The sequence below is a fragment of the Centroberyx gerrardi genome, chromosome 19 (assembly GCF_048128805.1).
Source record: "Centroberyx gerrardi isolate f3 chromosome 19, fCenGer3.hap1.cur.20231027, whole genome shotgun sequence".
Lineage (NCBI taxonomy): Eukaryota > Metazoa > Chordata > Actinopteri > Beryciformes > Berycidae > Centroberyx > Centroberyx gerrardi.
In genome coordinates, this window is record NC_136015.1 from 10,541,544 (window position 1) to 10,564,573 (window position 23,030).

The window sequence follows — 23,030 nt, forward strand, 5'->3', positions numbered from 1 at the left end:
AGCATTAAATTCAGTTTTATTTTCTTAAAAAATATATATTTTCATGTAACTTACATATATGTCTGATAGCATTTGCTGTGTCAGATACTGTGAATATATATTCTAAACATTGATACAAGTTTGAAAAGTTGGGTAAACTTCATTTCACAAGGAAAAGGGTAGGCAAAGTGAGTTTAGGTGGGTTTAGCCTCCACTACACCCCTGCAATTTGCAAGTGCATGGAGATATGCTGGGGGCTAAAATTATAGGCTACTGTGTCACTGCTGTGTTTCCTAATGAATAGGCCTAGGTGTGCACGCTCATGTAAAGCAGGCTACAAAGGGAGTGTTGGTTTTGTGGGCCCTTTAGCCAGTGGCTCAGACTGGGGCCATGGCTGTCTGAGTAGGTTTACTCCTCTGCTGCTGAACAAACACAGCGAGCCATCTGATTGGTCGGTAGGGCTGTCCAATCAGAGGGCTCCAGACCCGCTCCGTACTACTGCTGCTGGCTCGGCCTCAACGCGCTCATTCATTGGCTCTCCTGCTCTGCTATTCTATATGAATCAGCGCGCCAATTATGCATTTCTCCCCATGTTTCCCCTTTTAGGCGTTATCACGAGCCATGGAGATGTAACGAAATATGACCCAGTGACTACATCCGTGGCACTTTATATAACCGCTCATATCATCAATATATGAAGTTTAGATTGTGTTTACAGATGAGGGTAACTGAGATGAATAAATAAATAAACAATAAAAATGAGTATTTAAAACTCATATTTAACATACTGCCTACTTCCTAATCGTTTTGTAATTCGTTTAAAGTTTTAACTCCAGAAAGGTTTCTTGATAAGGTTTTGCTCTGTTGCAGATCCATAGCTTTCTTTATTTTTGGACCTGCACAATGAGGAATTTATTCAAACTTAGCATTTTCCATCGGCCTAGTTGGGCTTATACAATTTTTTAGAACTTAGTTTATTCGACCTTAACGATTTCCGCTGCAAGGGAAATAACGAAATGCAAACATAACAACGGTCTCTAAAACATGCCTCCTGTGATACTTTTATGGACTGAGTGCACAGAAACACAAGTCACAAGAGCGTTTGCCTGACATAGTCCGTTTAAATGAACTAATGCATGGCTGCAGCCTGTGTGTGTGTGGCTGCAGGCTCTGCAGGAGGAGTGAATGTATCGCTGAGGAATGTACAGAAAGTCTCCCCGCCCCCAGCCCCAGCTCTCCTCGCTATGGACAAATTCCATAGGGGCAAACTGACATAAAGTTTCAGACTAGGCTGCATCCTATGTGGGATGATTTCTGCGGTTTATATGAGTAGGGGAGAGGAAAAAAAGCCTGGCAAAATCGATCTAGTTTAGCATAGCCTAAGTGAGGATATTTGGAGAGAGAGAGAGAGAGAGAGAGAGAGAGAGAGAAAGAGAGAGAGGCAGAGAGGAAAAGCATTAAGTAAAACAGCCTATAGCCCAACTTTGTGCTATTGGCCTCACTCCAAGATGTAGATAGTCTACGTCGCCAAACGCAAGGGTCGTTTCCCCCCTTAGGCTACATGGAATCAAGGGATTCTGTGTTCCGGTGAGATTGCTTTATTTATTTATTTCTTGCTAGGCGAATATAGCCTTTCTCATTGTGTTTTTTCACTTGAGTTTTAACCATTAAATCCACCGACTGACCGCTTTGGACAGAATGTATGGGACATTGTGGTGAACGCCATGTTGAAGGGAATGCTGAGCCTCACAGTAACATAAAACTTTGATGGAAACACTGTCTTTATCGATGTAATAACACGTTTTATCCAGACATATGTTTTCTATTTACATCCAGTGCTTTCATACAGGCTCCCATACAAGTCTTTCAGAAAAAGAACTGGATAAGTCTTTTCTCCACAGATTCCCCTATGGGATGGCACCCCTCATCTCATTAGAAAATGGCGGTTTTATGCCCCTTCAAAACACATGCCAAGGAACATTTCTGTTTAATGGTAGGCTAACTAATGAGTTAATGGTCACTGGCAAATTATTAAAACGATAACACTATTGCAACTACTGCCTTTATTTTATTTAAAAAGAATAATGCTAATAAAGAAATTATACTTTTTCTTGGTTTCTCGTTGTTCACTCTGTTTTTTCAACCAAAAGTGAAATGCTGTCATTAGTCAGAAAAAGTTGACTCAATCCAGGCCACTGGAAACTGTAGAGATTATTTAAATGTGAATGTATTTTTTAAGGAATGAAATTGTCTCTTGTTTTGCTGAAAATAGTTTAAAAAAGGCTATTAATAGTTACCGTCAGACGCTGTTTTGTGTCACAAGTGGCAACAACCAGCACTATTATGTCTAATGAAATATTTGTTTAATTGCAAGTAGATTGATTTAGTTCTGTACACTCTGCATTTGATCTAGTGTGTAGAATTATATTATAGTCTGAAATTCGTATTTAGTTTTTACTTAGAGTAAAAATATAATTTTTTGTTATCAACATCTGCTGATTGTTTTTTCGTGAGGTAAAGCTGACACTGTGCATTTTATTGTTCTGAGCAGTTGGTCAGATTAACACCACATGTAGATCCAGTGCAGAGGCCTGATAAAACTATCTATTTCACACTGGAGTCACATAAATATTTGCTGACTTTGTCACACATTGCAGTTGTAGTCTAAAGGGCCATCTTTGAGCATGTAGCTTTGCCTCTCTGACTTACTGGACAACTTTCCTGCTCTCCTGCTGCCTGCTGTTGTTTGCTTGTTGCAGCACCTTGATTGATTAGTTACACTGTGACTTGTGCTGAGCAAATTTCTCCTTAAACAGCTCAAAAGCAATAAATTCCTTCAATATCTTTGTCAGGTACATTGTTTTCTAAAAGAAGAGAGAACCATGATTTGTTGTGCTTCAAGTTTTAATAAGTGTAATTTCACATTACATTATGTTTATTTCAAAATAAAGTGCATGATTTATTGAATCTGGAATGGGTAGTAGGCTGCGTTTTTTATCACAGGTGGAAAAGTTTCAGCAATTTCTTGTTGAAAATGTAGTTATTTTCTATTAGTGACATATTGCTAAGATTGAGTTGAGCTGAAATAAAAGTGTTGGAGCTAATTATCTTCCAACTAAATGATTTTGGTGATACATTTTATTAAAGTTATTGCAATTTTACCTTTTTATTTGATGTATGATTCGATAGGTTTCTTGAATATGGCATAGCAATAAACTTTTCCCACTGTCTGTGGAGTTCCCTTTGCATTTAAATCTGAGATGTGCATATATGTGCAACCTTCAATGTAGGTTTAAAACAGTTTTTATATTGATAATGATCCATTTTCTTATATTGAGGCAAATACCAGTTCATTAAAAAAACAATTAAACATCAATAACAGCACATCTCTGGCTCAGCAAAGAACTGTTGAATTTGGACAAAACACTCAAATTTCTTTCAAATGCAAATAGATAAATGTTTATTCCATGACCCAAAAATGTCTTTTTCAGAAAACATCATCTGCTTAGAAAGATCCCGAACTTTAGATAAGCCCCTGGTAAACTGATGAAGAAGCCATGTGAGATTTCACTAGTACCAACATATCATCAAAACATCTGACTGATAATGAAGATAATTAGCTTGAGTTGATTGAATAGCAAACAATTCTGTTAACCTTTGTTATTCCACAGTCAACCCTCATGTTTATTGCTTAGACATGAACAAATCAGATTTACATTCTTCGCCACTCTTCCACTCTCTGGAGTATGCATCTAAGAGCATGTTGTTGCTTGTTAACCTTCAGACATTGTCCTGTGGTTCAGGACTGTAGCCTCTCAGTCTTATTCTGATTGCAGACTGATGATGTAGGAGCCACAGGTTGCAACTGGACCTGCTGTAACCCACCATGGGCGTGTTTGGCTTGTGTAAAACTACTCTGCTCCACATAACTTTGACCTCTGTAGTAAAGATTTATGAAGGAGTTCACGGTAAAGCTGAGGAAGAATGAAAAATGTAAATTTTATGTACAATCAGAATGCAGCCTGTGTCGGGGAGAGTTCAACAATGAGTCAGCTCATCTTTTTCTGTTAAGTGGAAGGCGTGGGCTCCAAGTAGATCATCTCCCATGCTCTTCATGTTGTCCTTTCTCTGTCTGAGGAAATAATGTACATGTGTCTTTCTGTTTGTTGAATGTTTGATCGCCTGAGTCCCAGTTTTATAGGAGAGATATCTCCTCATGCATCCCCAACAATAGGAAACCATCTACCCATTATGTCCGCTACTGGCCATCCTATCTGCAAATGGCCCCCTCCATCCTTCTTCAGAGGATTTTCAGTCATTGTGGGGTCTAAGCTAATGGGGATTCTACCTAAGAAAAAGACATATATATAACATAACACTAGCTCACATCTAAGTATACAATTCAGTGATTTCTTGGTGTTCTTTTCAATCTGTGCACCTGTTCTCTACTATGAAAACAGTTAAGACCACTAAAACGTAGCTGTGCTAGACTATGGATCAGAGGAAAGTAAGTGAAAGGCAACATAATGTTTCCTCATTTTATTACTCAGTGTTCTTTCAGGCACTATCAGAATATCAGTGACTGAGTCTCACTAAATGTAATCAAAGGAGCGACCGGGTGCTACGATGTATACACAATAGAAATCCGTCAGTGGCTCGGAGTTCACCATGTGACTGTTGAATCTTTATTGAGAAAGAACTCATACTTTGACCCTTGTATTCTGCCAACTAGTGGTTACTTTGGAACCTAAAGAATTATCTTTGAGTCAGTGTGAATGAATGCATAACTCTGAGGGGCCCCATGGCATGTCAGCAGTGATTATGAATGAAGTGCCTCACTATTAGGGCTAAGGTCTATAGATAAAGAGCCCTCAATTTCTTCAGGTTTACTCCTTTGATCAGCCACTCAGTTTCAAGAGCTTGGTTGCTCTCAGCGAGTATCAATCCAGCGTCTGAACCTTTATCTGATAGGGACAGACAACTGACCAAGTTGTCTGATGCAATCTGCAAGGTTTTGATCAATGCAGGAAAATGTGACTGGTAACATTGTCTGATGTGATTCAAAAATGGCCTTGTTCTGTCAACACTTTTCTTAATGTAAAACACACATTTGGTAACTTTGAAAAAGGAAATGTACAAGTAATGTTATGGTTGAGTTGAAGTACATCATGTTGTCACATGGCAGTGAAAAAAGTATTTTAATGTCTGCCATGGTAGTGCATTTTAATGAAAATAAGCACACGGTCTTGTGTTGTAACTTTGGACTGTTGTAATTTGTTGGGATCTGCCTCTAAACAAATGTACAATTACAAAAGGCCCTCAAATATAGTGTGTTTCGTAATTTGTACCGTCTGTAATGAAACTCACCCAATAAAAGATTATGGATAAGTCTATCTGCATCTGGTTTGATTAGCATGGTTTGAATGAGAGAAAATCCAACTTATGGAAAGTCTATTGTGGTTTCAAAGTGTGGCTCCAGTTCAACTAGTTTTAAATTTGTATGAACATGAACTTATCATACAGCCATGGCACACATCGTATTCTGTGAAAGCTTGTTTTCTCACCTCACCCACACAATTTCTTAACTCCCACCTATACAACTAAGCCCAACTTCAATTTCATGCACATTAAGTCAGAAACCACCATACACATTTTGGAGTTTTCATATTTTTATTTCCATACAAAGAAACGACAATAAGAAACATAATACATGAAAATAAAACTCTGTGGAGGTACTCAAATGTTGACTTCCTCGACTAAAAAAGTGACTCCGAACGTGAGCAGAGACCCAACCACTGATCTTTGGTAACACAAATTTTACAGCCTGATTTACCTGCTACTTACCAGGAAACTGAGTTAAAACTAGGCAAAAGGGATCAACCTAATTGGTAACCAAGACATACACAGACTTTTTATACTTTCTTTGTAACACCTACCTAACACAAGTTGTAAAATGAAGTGTCACCATTAACAATATTAGTTATTGAAACTCTAAAGCCAGTTGCCCTGCATCTTTCCTTCCCCATCATGACACAGACTATATTATAGGTCAATGTAACAGATTAAGAGAATGCTGTTCATTTACCATCACTACAAAATCACTGCATAGGAAAATGAAGAGGGAAGGAAGGATGCAAGTCTAGGAAACAAGCGACAAGTTAACCATCAGCTGTTGAGTCCTTTGCTCACATTCGACATGGATGCATTAAAAAGTCTAGAAATTAAGACATCTACTGCATGTAAACAAGACTTCTTATGTCAAACTTAAAGAGTTCTGTCTGTCGATATGGACTTGCTAGCTCAAAATATTCCCCTCTGAAACAACTTGATGAACCCGACACCGGCAATGAGAGGGAGGGAATCTGAATGTTGAAAGAAGCAACTTAGTATCGTCCTGCAAAAACATAAAATGGGATTCACATTAGTACAGGTACAACTCAGTACAGTGTTAATTAAGTCAATCTGCTTTCAGCAGTGAGTAAAGTACCTAAACGTGTTTGGACATGCATACCAAAGGCAGCCTAATGTCTTAAAACAAGAACATGGATGCAGTGGAGGTGTGTGTGTTGCATGCGTTTCTCTTTACACTTACGTGGGCTGTAGGAGCGGGATCGTGAGCGAGACCTGTATCGGCTGTAGTAGGGTGACGGAGAGCGCCTGCGACTGCAGAGAGACAGAAGAATTACACCTTTCCTCCAACTCAACAGTGTAATATCCATTTTGTACTCGCATTCATCATGTGCTAGAGGCTCGGGGTAATTACTCACCTATACCTGTAGTCATACTCGTCGTATCTGTCATAGCGGTCATAGCCACGGTCATAGTATGAGTCTCTCCCCCTCCTGCCCCCACTGCTGCTGCCGCCGCCGCCGCCACCACCACCGCCGCCGCCGCCACCACCACTGCCACCACCGCCACCACTGCCATTACTGGTGATACAAGAGAAATCAACAAGTCATGACCTCCAGGAGTCTTATCTATTGAGAAACTCAGCACCATGTCAAAGTAGATATAAATTGTTTTTTTGTTGTTTTTTTTCGTATTTAACCTTTATTTTACCAGGTAAATCCCACTGAGATTAGGAATCTCGTTTCCCAGAGACCTCGCCGTTATTTCACAATCCTTTTGTGTAACACTAAAGGATTTGAAAGTAATTTAATAAAAATGGTATGAGTGACCTCCAACCTAAATACAATACACCCTGCATCCCAGTTCGCTGCCCTTTACCTCTGTAATGTACACTTGATGTCTAATGCCACACTACAGATACAAGGAACTAAGATGTAGGGACATGACCATCTAAGTGTTCTTACTGTGTTGGCCGACCCATGTATATTCCTGGCGTGGGGGTGTGGGGACGCTTGGTAATGGAATAATCCACTCTGATGCGCCTCCCATCCAGCTCCATGCCGTTGGCTCGCTCCATTGCCTAGGGAACACAAGAGGGAGGAAAAGACAAAGCTGCTATCAAAATCTCTTATGCACTTTGGTAAAGTGATTTAATTCACAAAGGCCGACCTACATTACAAGCAGTAGCCCCTTGCAGGGGATGTATGGCGTGTAAGAAGAAGAATTATGTGTGGCAATGTTGACACCTAGTGGTGTGCTCAGGTAATCACACTTAACTAAAAACTACAGGATCCCATATAAAGGGGAGGACCTTTTAAACCTGTGTGCATTGCACCTATGAAAACAGTACTGCACAATACATGTATATGCAATTGCTAATGGCCATATGCTGGAGCAAAACTTTTTTACAAAATAAACATTGAAGAAAAACAATTAACGTTAAGACTGGATCAAACGGCCTATATCAGTGGGATTGAAGCCCATTGGCTATACGATCGGACCAATAAATAAACCACAACCATTTCCCATACCTCTTTGGAATCCTCAATTCTCTCAAAGTAAACGAAGGCGAAGCCACGGGAGCGACCGGTGCGCTGGTCATAGACCACGTTGACACCCGCCAGAGGACCGTAGCGAGAGAACACTTCCCTCAGGTCACGCTCAGTAGTGTACAGGCTCAAGCCAAACACCCCCAAACATGTGTTGGGGTCAGGGTTCGCCTGGAAGGGTCAACAGTAAGGGTCAGAGTTGGTAGGGTGGCTTACCTCATCCACGCCACCGAATTTAGCACACACATTGGGCACAAAGACAGTAGAGACATGTCTTTCCAAACCTCAGGCAAGCAAAAGAATGCAGCACTAGGAAAATATCTTCCATTACTTTGTATATAACTGTGGGAACTTCCTTGTTGATACATTTGGCCACTTGAAATAAGTCTTAGTATTACAGAATCAGTGTGCAATGCACATTTCTTTGTCCCACCAGCATTTCAGTGCCTTTCAGAGCTCCATACAGTTTGGATAAACATGGCTTCTGCATGTAAGCATGTTGGACAGAAGAGTGGTAACGCAGCATGAGAATTTCTATCTTCAAGAAAAGCACATTAATTATTCACAATAACCATTTCTCTGGGAGATTTGTTCTAACTGCATACAAGGGATGGTGGGAAGGCAGAGTGACATTCTCCATAACTTCCCCCTGACATCTATAGTAAACAAAGGGGGGTATATAAATTAATGAGTTTTAGTCCAAAATGACATGTGCACAGTTAGAGAGAGGGAAACATTTTTATTTAAATAAAATAACTGGACACCTATTCTTACATAATGACTTTTGGCTGGAAGGTTAAGCAGAGAATGGGTTACTATTAAAGTTAAGGATCTATGTACATGTTAAGGAGGGGTGTACCATCACTTCCCCTCACCCCTTCTGAAACAGCTTTCAAAAACATGCCAGAAATCACAGAAAGAGTACAAAACCATTCCATTTGCCTTCTACTCGCTTTTAAACATTCTCACCTAATTCCTGTCTCACATTATTACATGGAGCTCTTATCCCTCTGATTCAATACTACAATGGGGGCAACACCTTTGGCCCACATAGAAATATTACATATTACAAAATGTTAGAAGGTCCACATACCCTGGCATCAGCATCACCGCCATGACTGTACGTTTCTTTTGTGAAGTCATGGTTCTGTCGATATAATGAAAGGAGGGGAAGGTTAATCAAAGGGGTTATTAAATGTCACGTCAAGCTGTTCTCCCATGGCATTAAGCTGAAACACCTGAAAAAACATTTCCTCACAAATAAATGACTGTGAAAATCTTTTGCCCTTTTGACTTCAAACTTTGTGCTTAGTACCTGTGTGTGAATTTAATTTCTATAAACCTTGCAGTATATAAATGAGAAAAGCATTTTTTTATCATCCAATTCCAATCCTTATGCAAAACTCTCCATTTTGTGTGTGCTCGCCTTTTTGTTTGCTGTAACTATGGTGATTTGTCTCTCCTTCATGAAAAGAAAATGTGCTTAAACAGTGGAGTGTTAAAGAAACAGACCACGTCTTTGGGAGATCTCAGTGTATTCCTTTATAGTTTTTAAGAATTAACATGCACAACCTGTGTGTGAGAGTATACAATCTGTCCTTTGGTTCATTCTGGCTAACTTCACCCTGCCCTCCGACCTGATCACACTCACCCTGCTGCCTGTGTGGCGGCGACGGTTGGACATGGGAGAGGCGCTCTGGCTCCTCCTGCGGCGGTATTCCGGGCTATAGGAACGGGAGCGGGACTTCTTCCGGTGGGAATGGGAACGAGAGCGCGAATGGCTGTAGCGGCGGTTTGAGTGCCGTCGAGAGTGAGACCTAAAACAGATGTGACAGAGGGGGAGAGGGGAATTGAATATGAGAGGGAGAGTAGAGGCAACAGTCAGAGGAGAAACGATGACAGAAGAGACATGATAAGGAGCTTTAGCACTTCCTTTAACAGGATGACACATTTCAGTGAACTGTGGATCAGTCAATCAGCAGCACTTAATGTTTGCAAAGATGATAATGTCACAAAGGTCAATAAAATGGCAACGCATACCTAGATTTTGAACGAGAGCGGGATCTGGACTCCGAGCGTTTGGAGGCCCGGGATGGACTCGGGGAGCCGGACCTGCTCTCCGACTTGACCCGAGCTGGACTCCCATGGTCCGATTTAGATGGGGAGCGAGACTCCTATTGCCACAGGAGCGTGTTAACAACACTTTTATGGACAAATACACATATTGCCTCACACACAAACTATCACACACAGAGCAGTAACATGTAGCAGAGTATGTTGCACACATACACCTTTCTAAAATGTACAGCTTATGTACTGTGGAGGAAAGGGTTAGTGCTCTTATCATTTCAATTAACAAATCTTTGGTTTACAATGTGGCATTATTAACCCTGTGTAACAATGTAAAATATAGATCTATTTCCGTGTCCACCTGGGCCATCAGGGGAAAAACTAAACGTTAACATGCAGTTTCATTTTACAGAAAGGGAGCATGGTACAGAAAAGACATTTGGAACACAAATGGTACATTTACTTAACCTAGGGACACATTCATTCTTCCAGATTCTTTTTACGCTACTCCCTTCTCTCAGGAATTCTATCCTTCTTCATTCTTCTTTTTTCAGTTTTCTCATTTTCTGATTCCAGGTCTGTTTTTCCTCTCTTCACCCAAATTGAAATCAGTTTCATTTTAGCCATTATACTGCAAGTGCTTCTATATCTGAAACCATTCTTCCGTCACATTTCCTCCCTTTCCACTTCTATGTTCTGCTCTGTAAATGTTTTCATTAGCCTTCTTTTATCTTGAATATTTTCTTCCACATTCTTGGATAAAACTCTTCAAATCCTTCACGATCAATAACCTTAATGAAAAAAGAACATTCAATAAAATTAAGATCAAGGGTTTATGAAAAGGAAAATATCTTTAGTGAAAAGATAATGACTTATAACACTGAATGCAGTACAATTACATTGTTGTTACATTATGTATCATTTCAGAATAGGCAAGTCAGTACAACAGTGTAGGTGGTGGGGCTAAATTCAACTAACAAAGTGAAAGCTATGTGTTTACATTGTATAATAGCTTAGGCCTTAAATGTCAGAGTTAAATGGCTAAATCACAGCGTGAAAGCAGGGAAGGAAGAGTGGCTTTCAGAAACTTTCAACTGCAATCCCTAGCTAAAATAAATAAAGGCTGGATCAGGCAACAAAACAAAAGCTCGGGTTGCCCATGTGCAATATGGCTGCAGCAAGAGCAGCGACATTTGAGCCAAGGGACGTTGTGCAAACGACGCAGTAATAACGTCCATTAGCAATACAGGTCAAATAAACGAGTTGCAATAAATTAGATTAAAAAAAAAAAATCCAATTCAAATCAATCTGCAAATACCGAGATCTACATTTCCGTGTCTAGTAGCTTAATTACTAATTTTGCACGCTAGCTAGCTAGCTAGCTAACGTTAGAGGGGTTTGATTGAGGCAGTCTCATTGGAGCGGGAACATTCAGTTAAACAAAAAAAGCGAGGTAAAAACAATGTTTGCTAAAAGTAAAACAAGAGCTCTATCCGCCTCTAACACCGATAACATTAACGTTAAGTCATATAAGTACGTAACGTTAGCGTAACGCAACGTTGCTGGTGCATTGCCTTGCAGTGTTCCTTATCGGCAGCCACACAAGAGAAAGAAAGGGGGAAAGGAGATACTTGATATCTTTAACTGTAAACACTTACCCGCCCTTCATAGTTTCCATCCTCAATGTCACTCATTGTGCAATATAATATAACCGAGAAATATGACCTAAATGGTCCGTACTGGGGTTTTATACACCGTTTTGTTCAGACCGGTTAGCTAGAAGATGGCGCATGCGGAGGGGGGCGGGGGGGGAAGGTTTGTTTATGGACTGCAGAGTGTGACGTCAGCAGCTGGCTCTCCTCCCACGCCTCCTTGATGCCAAACTTGATTGTGCTAATGTGCCCGATACATGGGTCCCCAAACTTTTTCAGGGACCCCATCTGATAAAGGGGATGCCATCTGAGACGATTTCGGCTGCTAGTTGACTTCATGCAGAATTACATAACTGTTTATATTGTAGCTGGGCAACAAAACAAAAGGTGCAAAAGTGGGGACAGTGAAACCTACAATCAAAACAATCATCTTTATACATTCTCTCATTATGCTAAAACCTGTAGTGACTGAAATAGCATGAAACTATGAAACTATTCCTCTTTTGGCTGGAGACCCCCTAGAACCATCTCAAGGACCCCTGTAGGTCCTCGGTCCCCACTTTGGGAACCACTGGCCTAATATTTGGATGGTAGAAAACAAAATTTGACTCCTTGTCTGCTGCTGAGGCACATCATGTCACAGCGAAGAACACCAGAATGACACGGATACATTTTTTTTCCAACAATTTTCATCTGATTTAATTCACAGGGATTCACTGGATGGAGGATCTGTGATATAAAATCATCTGGACGGGGAACAACTTATTTTTCCATGAGATCAAAAGTAATTTTGTGTATCCACAAGCTTGTTTTGTTAAAATCCTCAATGTGTATGAATGTAAACTAATATGACACTTCTGGGTGTTAAAGGATAGCTGACAGTCTGCCTTACCATGTTTGCAGCAAAGTACATTTATGGCATCGCTCAAAGCATAGAGTAACCACAATTCAATTATTCACTGTACTGGCTTCAAAACACACTTAAGGTCATGAAATCTGGGCAACATTTGAAGCAAAGTAAATGGGCAATTATGACTGAATGTTTCAGCCTAAATTTTGTTCCTCATATATTACTATGCCATCCACACTGATTTTGTCCCATACAATTTCCCAAGCCATATTGATGACAATATTGCCCATCTTCATTGCCTCCCAGAGTTGCTCATGACTCATCACCTTTATGAGCATCAGCAACAAAGCCTCTTCTCTTCCCCTGGGCCGGACTCTTGGCATTACAGAAACCATGTTCAGTTTCTACTGCAGCAAGGCTGGAAGAATGGATATGTCAGAGCTTGACGTCCTCCCCCTAAAATATCCCTAATGTCAAAGTTGGACGAGCCCACTATTTTTAGGGAATCCCTATGGAGTCACAGTGCAACATGAACCCTGAACACGTGTAAGCAATAGGTCAGTCATCTTAACAGCACTACAGGGCTAAATATTGACCATACAGTACATTCAATCCATTCCACATCTAAAATAAAACGGCTCCCAACACTGAGCATGGGAGCTAGATATTGGATTGCAATTGAGACATATAACACATACACTCTTTGTCATGTATGTGGTGGCAAATAAACATTGTCCCCTCATATTCGACCTAGACTTCCAGCTGTCTTACAGCCAAAGTAAATACACATTTAAACTGCCTTCACAGGGAGTGCAAATAACATTCTTTGGATTATCTCTTTCAGGTCTACTATACAGTTTAATTATCCATAAAATCATTGTATATATATTAGCTAAAAGAGGAATCTTCTACATAATACGCAATTGGACCAGCTGCAAATTGAAATGCAGCTGTTCCTTACTACCATGAGTGTACTATCTAGTTCAGCATTTCGATATGTTGAAGCAGTATTGCAAATTCATAGGCGCTGTACACACTGAAGCGTTCTTAGCCATTTCTACGGTAAAACATATGAGACGGAGTTTCAGTTCCATGAGTGTTTACCTCTACACATTTGCTGTAAACAGTCAAGTTCCAATCATGACACCATCATAAAAAGTAGCTAAAATTTAAAACAAAGAAGGTCAGCAATGTAAATATCAAAAAAGGTGCTGGGTAGTCCTGGTAAAAAAATAAATATCAGCATATGAAAAGGAAAGAGCATCAAGCAGTCCTCCTCCTTTCTTCTGAGTCGGCTGACCATTTCCAAAATGCATCCCGTGTTTTAAGTTAGTGGATGTCCATACTGCTTCCTATTGCTTTTCATTATTCTAATATTGTTAGATCAGTGATTAACTCTGGGAAAGTGTGATGCGTTAAAAATAACACTCTATATCTATTGACACTACGCTCCTTGATGCAGTCTAGGCCTATTAGGTATGTGTGGGTGGAGGCGGGGCGTCCCTGGGTGGCTGTCCTGCTTTGAGGCTTTCTGTAAGGCAGCGGGCGCAGAGGCAAGGACGCCCCCTGCAGCATGGGAGGTGTTAGTGGAGGAGGCATTGACCACCAGGTCGATTTTCCCCTCCAGTTTTACCAGCCGCGTCAGAATGTCATCCAGCAACACAGCTATGGTCCTCTTCAGATCAGCTGTGTGTGTGTATAAAAGAAAGAAAGAGAAAGAAAGAAAGACAATGAGAAAGAACAAAAAGAAAACAATGTTTGACCAGACTTTCTCACAAAAGATAGAATTTTTTTTGTGTTAATCTTTCTCTAAAGCAAGTGAATTCCCCTAAAAGGCTCACCATAACCAGCCATGGAGGTTCCCTGCGGCCCGCCCGGGGCGTTCTGGTTCTCCTCGGTCAGGACCTTGACGTAGCGCCGGCTAAGCTCCAGGATCTGCTGGCGTAGCTCGGCGCTGCTCTGGTGGCGAGGCTGCTGCACGGTGTAGCGCAGCAGCATGAGTCCCCATGCCAGGCCGAACACCAGCAGCAGCACGCTCAGCTTCTGGGACATGTTCCTCCGCAGCAGCGTGCCCAGCATGGTACTGGAGCGGGGAGGGGATGGGGAGGGGAGCTGGAGAGGGGCTGATGGAGCTGACAGCGGGAATTAGGACTGCAGGAGGTGGTATCTAGGGAGGACTGGAAATGGGAGGTTTAAAACGTTACTTGGGGAAGAGAGGGGTGGGCCTGTAGGGAAATTCTCTTTTCAGTTTTGCTTCTCCACAGTGAGGTCAGCGGTCGGGGATCAGCTACATAACAGCACTCCTGGAGCTGGTAGGGATTAAGTGTCTTGCTCGAGGATGCTTCAGCAGGACAGGTGCTTGCCAACACAAGGGCTCATCCAGCTAAAGGACAGTCTCTCTGACCACTAGGCCATCCTGCCGCCCCTAAGAGGTGGTGAAACGAGACGGCAGCTGACACCCACAGGTACCGGTGATCGGGTGTTTTGGCTGAAAGACGGCTAGCACCAAACCACTGATGCAAACTGGGTGTTCAACCCGGGGGTCCGCAGGCATCGTTGCCCAACTCTGAGAACTAGAACGAGGAAGAAGGAAAGCAAAGATGAAGTGAAAGAAGGAAAAAAAGAAAGAAACACACAAACCATACAGCCATTACAAATGCACAACCTAGACCTTTTTAATTTTCACCTTTAATACATACATTTAGCAAAGAGGATTTTAATCTCTCATTACACCAATTGCACTGAGCTCAAATTCTGAGCAGTATCCTGTGTTGTAATGGGTTGGTAAATAATTCAAATTCAAAAGGAAGCAGCTGGTGTAAACTCTGCTCACCAGGGTGAGAGATGCAGGTGAGCAACATGAGCGAACTGACCCACTAAGTGTGCAGAGAACCCAAAACAAGGCAATCGGAGAACTGCGACATACTGCATAGCCACCAACTCCTTAAGCCCCTCTAGATCCAGGTTGAGGATTCATCTTGGACTCATAGCCCCACTGAGCATTCTGGCTTTTGTTTCAGGACTCTATTTTGAGTGGCTGAAGTAAGTATTTTCCAACACACACACACACACACACACCACTGCACGCGCTGGGTATAATAAGAACAACATCCAGCTCCTCAATACTGGCTACAAGTTGTTCGCTACATCAAACAGGCTTCCCTGACTCATTACCAATTACTGAGGGAAGAATCTGCTTTGGGTCAGGGTGCACAATAGCCTGCTCATCAAGAAATCTTTTTCAGCCTTCTTAGCCCAGAAACCTGATTACCAGTTTAGATTTCATAGGACCCACTTTGCAGTTCCAGATAGGGGATGGCTGACACAGTAACAAGCTGAGGTATAGAGGGTAGCCTATTCATTTTCTAATCCCACCTCCATAATGGTCATTGGCCTGACAAATAGGCTATGAATGCACAGTGCACACATAGCGGAAATTAGACGATAATATCTCAGTTTTCACAACCCTGTCACTGGGTTCATTCTCTGCTCTCTCTCATGGGCGTGGGAGTGTCACATCCTATTGAGGTCAGATAAGGGACACTGACTGAGGGGGAATAAATTATGAAAAGAAAAGTAACAGAATCCATTCAGTGATGTCTCCTAGTCTCTATCCATACACACACACACACACACACAAATATGTCCTTCCTATGACCTGTGTGCTACTATGTAGATATGGACCATGCATCAGCAGGCAAAAACTGGAAGAAAGAGAAAGCAAGGTGCAAAGTCTTGATGGAAGTAACGGGTGATGCTTTTGAGGAAGTTACAATGTCTACACGAAACTGCAAGCCAGCCAACAGAAATCTACCAGCCACTTTGAATACTATAACCTTTAGTTTGTGTGGCTGAAAAACGGTTTCACCATGACAACCCTGAACATGAAAGGCGCAAAGTCCTTGTTGCCCTTGTCCAATGGTGTTTTCTATATGGCCATGTGATTATAGAAAACTCTCAAGATGATTTTCATGTGTCTGACAACAAATCTTATCCATTTTAAATAATCGTATGGTTGACACTTGACAGCCAGAACAGTCTTGGTATCTAAACTGCTTCCACTGTGCTGTCAGGCTATTCAATAGGCCTGGGCATTGTTCTCAGGAAAAGCACACCGTTTAGGCTAAGGGTTTGGACAATGAATGTTCCACTTGTTTGGCAAGCTACTCAAACAAAAACAGTGTATCCTGTGGAATGATTGACCGTCGATAAGAATCGCAGCCCAGTTTTCACCTGGTGTCAGTGAAATACCTAACCCACAGGTTAAAAATTGACTACCACGACTGCCAACTGTGACTTACCGCCTAATCAACAGCTGGTAGGCTCAGCAGTGGGTTTATTCAGCTGACCAGACAAACATGGGCACACATCTGAAATGTCACTACAGAAGACAGACTGTAAACACACACACACACACACACACACACGCACACACACACACACACACACACACAGAGTCCTAGGCTTTTCATAAATTGTGGAGGGGCAACTTAGCCAGAGTTGACTTTGTCACTGCAAATTACACAATATTTTGCTCAACATGATTAAAAGATATTGACATTACAAACGCTCCGCCTCCGACAAAGACTGAAAAACACCAGATGATAAGTTTAGTTTCAAGACTTTTAACTACCAAAGGTTTTCGGAAAATCTGTAAGTTGACGTTCAATAGACCAATAGATCAACTGCACAGAATGCCATTAAAGCTCAAGTGAAGCCTCTTCTAACTCCAGTTAACATGTTAGCTCGACATGTTAGCTCGGCAACACACAAACTTGTCAGCCACCAGAAAAGGCAAACCATCATCTGCAAATGGAGTACATGGAGTAGTCTTAAACAGATTATTTACCTAAATGTGTTGATTGAAAAGCTATCTTGTAGTTGTAGCTGGAATAAAGAGGCTCCAGAAAAGCAGGGACGGGGCGACAGAGAGCTACAGCTGCTGCCTCTGGCTGACACTGAATGATGCTTGTTGTTTGGCAACCCCGGGGTGTTGTTGCTATCGCCGGGGAAATACTGTGAACCGCCCGCGGTCTCCGTTAAAAACTTAGCTGCCGAGCTACATACTGAGGTTTACGTCCGCTTGCTAGCAGCGCCGACTTTTACTTTGGCTTCGACAACAGTCTGGGAAATGATGAGGTCCTTGCAGTCAAAAGTCAGCAGCTATGACTCCGCGCATGCAACTATGCGTGACTGTCATGGTTCCCGTGAACGTGCACTGCGTGCGTCATTGCTATGGCATTATGGGAAATGTATTTCATATTGCGTTCTGGTTCTCTCCCCCGCACGCCCTCCCCTCTGTGCGTGTGTGCGTGTGTGTGTGTGAACCCTCTTCGGTATTTACTTGCAATTCGTTTTTCACCCGATAGAGGGAAGGCTGCGACCATTTCCATGGCAACACTGAAGCTAAACCAGATAGCGGTTGTTTTCTACATGGGAACAAAACAACATATCTGATAGCTTTCTGCCAGCTTTGGATGTTTGACAATGGAGACAATATGTGTCGATAAATCAGCTTTAAAGGCAGTGGATGACTATGTGGAGTACAGAAGGTTTGTCTTAACGTTAGACTTTATTGTGTCGGCACTGCGGGAATTAGCTCTCAGTCTCACCTGACTTATTTACTCTGAGAGGTTTTCAGACACCTTGGGGCTAGCTAGCAACAACAACAGCTAGCAGCAATAATGTGACTGCTAAAAAGAAAACAGTTGTAAAGGACTTGTATCTGGCGTTGCTCATTTATAACACCAATTTAAGTTAGAAGATACCAAAAGGATATATCACCTGTGCTCGCCTCAGTAGTAGTAATCAGCTTGTTGTGTATGTGTAATCATGTTGACAAGAATCTTGACTGTAGCTTTATGAGGTTTTATGGTGGTGTGTTTCTCTTCTAGGATTGTGGGTGATGCTGACGGAGGAAAACTGTTCACTCCAGAGCAATATGAGGAGTACAAGAGGAAGGTGCTTCCTCAGAGAGTGAAGAACAGGCTGTATGTGAGCTTCGGGGTGCCAGGAGGCATCGACTGCAAACTCATTGGCCCTGAGACACAATGCTTCTGCACACACAGGTAGTACGCTACACCAGAACACATGAAATCAGCCCCCACCCAGCCTTCCCTCCAGCACATACACATAGACCCAGCTGTTGTCTCTTTTTTTTTTTTTTTTTTTTAAGATTTATTTTAGGCATTTTATGCTTTATTGACAGAGATAGTGTGAGAGAGAGACAGGAAGGTATGGGAGAGAGAGAGGGGAGGACATGCAGCAAATGACCGCGGGCTGGATTCGAACCCGGGTCCCAGCTGTTGTCTCTTTTTAAAGATACATCTCTTCCAGGTACAAGCAACATAAGACAGAATTTGACGTGGTTCCCCCTGAGCGGCCCCTGGCCCTCCTGTGCCGGGTCAGGGGTTGTCACTGTCCCGCCTACCAGTACGTTCCCCTAAACGGGTCGCAGCCTGTCCGCTGCAGGTGTAAACACTTGCCTCAAGATCACAGTGAGGCTACTGGGCACTTGTGCAAGAAGTGTGAGTCTGACATCCCCACATTTAAAGACAGTCGTAGTTACTGTAATACCCCTAAAATACAAGTTACAAGTTATAGCAAGTTACAACTTCTTACTCAAGGAAAATATAAGTGTTCCAGATGAATTTCACACATGTTTCCTATGTATCAGGCTCCTCCTGTTCTGGGTTCCAGAGCCCCTTCACCTGTGGGTGTGGCCAGCCAAGTTCCACCCACCACACACTGGCGAGTACCAGATTTAGGATCAACTTTGCTACCAATATTCCTCAGATATAAGGTAAAACGCTTCACAACTTGACCTTAAGTCACTGTACTGTCACTTTTTCCTCTTTTTCCTGCAGGTTGAGACAAAACCAGAGAGGGAGGCGCGGGGTCGGCCAGTGGGAAGGGATGTCCCCTATGCCGCCATGGGGGGGCTGACGGGGTTCAGCTCCCTGGCAGACGGTTACCTCGCACTGGAGGCCAGTGGCTCAGGTGAGAGAGCGACATGCACCAGATATGTGATGACTCTATCTGCAGTGAAAAAGCTACAGCAGGTAGATCCACGTTAAAGACCCCAGAGAGCAAAATGCGTCTTTCTCGCTCTGTGTCCTTGTGTGTGTGTGTGTGTGTGTGTGTGGTACGTAGATGGTCCTCCATTCTCTGCCTGGTGTCCTGAACAGTCTGCATCATTCCAGCCACATGTGGTTGAGAAGTCACATGGAACCACCTCACCTCCCGGCCTGACAGGTCTGCCAACAGGTTCAACCGTCATGCCGTTTGTCATCTCATATTCTTTACTTGTGGTGATCCAGCCTTTGTCAGACCGTAGGAGACTTTGAGAGGGGCTACTGGGTGAGGAAAGTTCCCTTAAGTGGCACATGAGGGCAGCAGAGAGCAGTGGAGCGACGCTGCTGAACAAACAAGTGCACAGAGCAGAAAGCTGTGTTCAGTTCAAATGCAATATAGTGCAGTAAAGGACGCCTGAAAGCCCACAAACTGCATCTGCAACCCTTAGATTTGACCAATTAATTGATTTCCCACCTAGACTATATTTGTATGTATGTTTGTTTATTTGTCTCTCTCCATATATTTGTGGTAAAACTTTACAACTGTGGGGACCTTCAGGACCACTATAAACCTCCAATATGCACGTGGTGTGTTGGAAAGACGAACTTCTTCTTCTCAAACTCATCTATGTCACATGAATACAAGGGTCACACAGAGGTCTTGGATTGACTTCCATCATAGCATCTTGCCTAGTTTAGTCTACTCATACAAGTCTTTCTTTTTGGGTTTATTAAAGGTTCCAGGAGTTCCACCAGCAAAGATTTCGCCTACAGTCCGGTATGCATCCAAAACCATAATGCTTCAAAACACATCTAATAAGACCGCATACTCTTATTAGAATAGTTGCAATGTAATGGGGGTGTTTTGAGACCTTGGAATGGACAAAACAAATTTACATATTATAATTAAAAATGTTTTAAAGATGATAAGTTTACAAATTATATCAGGCCAATAATGACATAATGACAACATTATGAGAGGTCTTTTGGAATACTTGGAAAAAGGAATGCATTGATGTGGAACACTTTTGTGCATTTATTTGTAGTTAATTATGTATGATTTAATATGCTTCAGACTGATTTCTCCAAAAATGTAGCAGTTACTGAACTGAGTTCCCTAAAGACTTGAGTACAAGTATCCTGAACAGTAGTCTCCCCTGAATAGTATTATTATTCTTTCTATTTGAGGCTCATCGCACCATGTATGAGTCAATTTATGAGTGGAAAAGAGAAACCTGAGTTGATTTATGATAAATGGATTTCAAATTCAGCAGCGACTGCTCATAAACACACACTGTTCCGTACCCATTTGTTTTATGGCCCCGACTACCATCAAAGTTGCAATTGCTGGTGTAGTTACTGCACCACAACACATTACAGTGCTATTTATGAAGGTTCCATGCCTGTGAATGACAAAAAATCCACCATTGCTATTATTTTTTGGCTGTCTGGCTTATAAAGGATAATACCACATAAATGACTCAGTTTTGTCCCTCCAAAGGTGATTTCCATAATCCCTGCTGTATCTTTTTCAGCTGAAGGCAGAGAAAATGGCTGCCAGGCAGAGAGGCTCAGCATCGAGGGTCAACCCAGCCTCCCCTAACACGTCCAGCTCTGTCCTCAGCAAGACGTCCATCAAACAGTGAAATGCACCTTCCACCAAAGAGCCCAATAAACTATCTGTAAAATACCACCAACTGCAAATGTATGGACTATCAACATTTATCATATCAAAGAAATCATAATCTGCTTATGATCTGTAAGTTTTAAAACTTCTCCAAAAGTGAAAAAGCTTTGCTGATGATTGCATTGAATATTTTTTCTCTCTTCGAGTGAAATGCCCTTGGTTGTTTTTGTGATAACATTTAAAACATTGACCAAGCTTTAGGGGTTTATTAAATGACTCATCGACTAGTAGCTGAACCAAACTAAAATTTGCATATCTGTAATACACTGTGGTTTGTACTCAGCATCTGCTGTTCCTCTCCAGTGATGCTGTGGTGTACATCAACTGAGTTAGACATGGAAACCCAAGTGAGCTTCCTGGCAAGCAGCAACTCAGTCCCATCAATAGTCACCAACAAGAGGAAACAATAATGCATCTTCACGTCTTCACAGCTCGACAATTAACTGACAGTGTATTGATCCAATCAGAGGTTTGCGTGTGGGGAACCACAGTCAGTAACACACACTGCGTTGCCATGATGAGGTACAGAACTCCAAGTCTGCTGCAGTTTTTTTCCCTTCCTTGTAAATTAATGAGACACAACCTGAACAAATCAAAGTCTGACAGAGCCTGAATTGATTTTAATACATACTCAAAGGAAAATGATAATTGGATTGAAAATATTCATGAGAGGCTACACATGGACATATAGGTCAGGAGAAGATGTTGTTATCTCTGTTGTATTCATTATTGTACTTAGCCGCCATATGTGCTACAAAAATCATCATAAAAAAACACACATAGTATGCAAAAATGTATCACATTTAAAGTATGGTAGAATTTCTGTAATCCAAACAACATTGTAATATGGTCTTTTAATCTGTTAACATTTTCTGGTTGATTGAAATATATTGAAGGACTAGATCAAACCTTTTTTCAAAACATGAAACGTGTTCATATGCATTCTATAATGTCTCGCACAGTCTAATTTGCATGCTGTCCATCAACAAACAACTTCCGGTGCATCCTCCCTATTGCTTTAATGCCATTTTTTTATCATTGTCTCATGTTTTGTTACTGATGCTTATTCCATTAACAGGTCAGTTTGCACGTCAGGTTTGTATGATTGATGTTCTCTTGTTGAGAGAATGCCACCCACTCAACATGCTACCAAAATAAGACCAGAACCATGGAGCTACGTGTTCAGTGATGAGAGCAGGTTTTAATTTGCAGATAGATGTACTGTTTCCGATTGATTAATCCCATTCCTCACGGCAGATCAGCGGTGATGAGAGCTGATTTAATCCGCACAGAGAATGGAGATTGAAACAGGTCATGTTTTCTCCATAGGTGGCCCACTTTCAAACGTCTTTAACTGAGAAATAAAATTAATGGGGATCTAAATGGGGATTCACTCCCACTCAGATGTTCCCTCCGAGTCGCACTGGATCAGCATCCACATTGGTATGGCTGCACCGGCCGGCACGTCTCATTTCACCTGTGCTGTGATGCTAGCGGCCACCTGAGGGAACTGAGAGTGTGTGTGTGCGTGTGCGTGTGTGTGTGTGTGTGTGCTGAACAGGTGGTCTGGAGGGAAAGCAGCTAGGGGAACGCCTGAGGGACGGCATGGACGCACCTGGGTCTCTGCAGCTGAGTGCTGGAGAGGAAGCCAGTGGAAAGGATCCTATCTGAAAGCTGACACTTCTGATTCAGCGTGTTCGTACGATGACAGCGGTGTCAGGTCGCCACAACATACATTCAGTATGTACACACATCCATACCCTTGCACCCTTGTAGTCGCACTTACACTGACATGCATGAATCCCATCATGTTTCTCCTTC

The 23,030-nt window shown here is 42.0% G+C and overlaps 3 protein-coding genes across 4 annotated transcripts; 1 reads left to right on the plus strand and 2 right to left on the minus strand.

Moving 5' to 3' along the window:
* Nucleotides 1–5,630: 5,630 nt before the first annotated feature.
* On the minus strand, nucleotides 5,631–11,737 carry tra2a (transformer 2 alpha homolog). 2 transcript variants are annotated; one of them, XM_071910764.2, is made up of 9 exons: nucleotides 11,606–11,737; nucleotides 9,918–10,051; nucleotides 9,529–9,694; nucleotides 8,971–9,024; nucleotides 7,860–8,048; nucleotides 7,293–7,408; nucleotides 6,747–6,899; nucleotides 6,572–6,642; nucleotides 5,631–6,373 (listed from the first exon to the last, which is right to left on the minus strand). In XM_071910764.2, exons 1-9 carry the CDS (start codon nucleotides 11,639–11,641, stop codon nucleotides 6,363–6,365), a joined length of 930 nt encoding a protein of 309 aa, XP_071766865.1. In that variant the 5' UTR covers nucleotides 11,642–11,737; the 3' UTR covers nucleotides 5,631–6,362. The 2 variants fall into 2 exon arrangements, with proteins under 2 accessions (XP_071766865.1, XP_071766864.1); XM_071910763.2 differs by having other exon boundaries at nucleotides 6,747–6,908.
* A 539-nt stretch (nucleotides 11,738–12,276) lies between these two features.
* ccdc126 (coiled-coil domain containing 126) lies at nucleotides 12,277–17,582 on the minus strand. Its single transcript, XM_071910780.2, has 3 exons — nucleotides 17,299–17,582; nucleotides 14,291–15,022; nucleotides 12,277–14,135 (listed from the first exon to the last, which is right to left on the minus strand). The coding sequence occupies exons 2-3, from the start codon at nucleotides 14,526–14,528 to the stop codon at nucleotides 13,894–13,896; spliced, it is 480 nt and encodes a 159-aa protein (XP_071766881.1). The 5' UTR covers nucleotides 14,529–15,022; nucleotides 17,299–17,582; the 3' UTR covers nucleotides 12,277–13,893.
* Nucleotides 17,583–17,936: 354 nt separating this feature from the next.
* Nucleotides 17,937–21,197, plus strand: fam221a (family with sequence similarity 221 member A). The gene is made up of 8 exons (XM_078290567.1): nucleotides 17,937–18,001; nucleotides 18,344–18,517; nucleotides 18,786–18,976; nucleotides 19,126–19,199; nucleotides 19,316–19,448; nucleotides 19,602–19,703; nucleotides 20,260–20,300; nucleotides 21,058–21,197. Exons 1-8 carry the CDS (start codon nucleotides 17,937–17,939, stop codon nucleotides 21,166–21,168), a joined length of 891 nt encoding a protein of 296 aa, XP_078146693.1. The 3' UTR covers nucleotides 21,169–21,197.
* The last annotated feature ends 1,833 nt before the right edge of the window (nucleotides 21,198–23,030 follow it).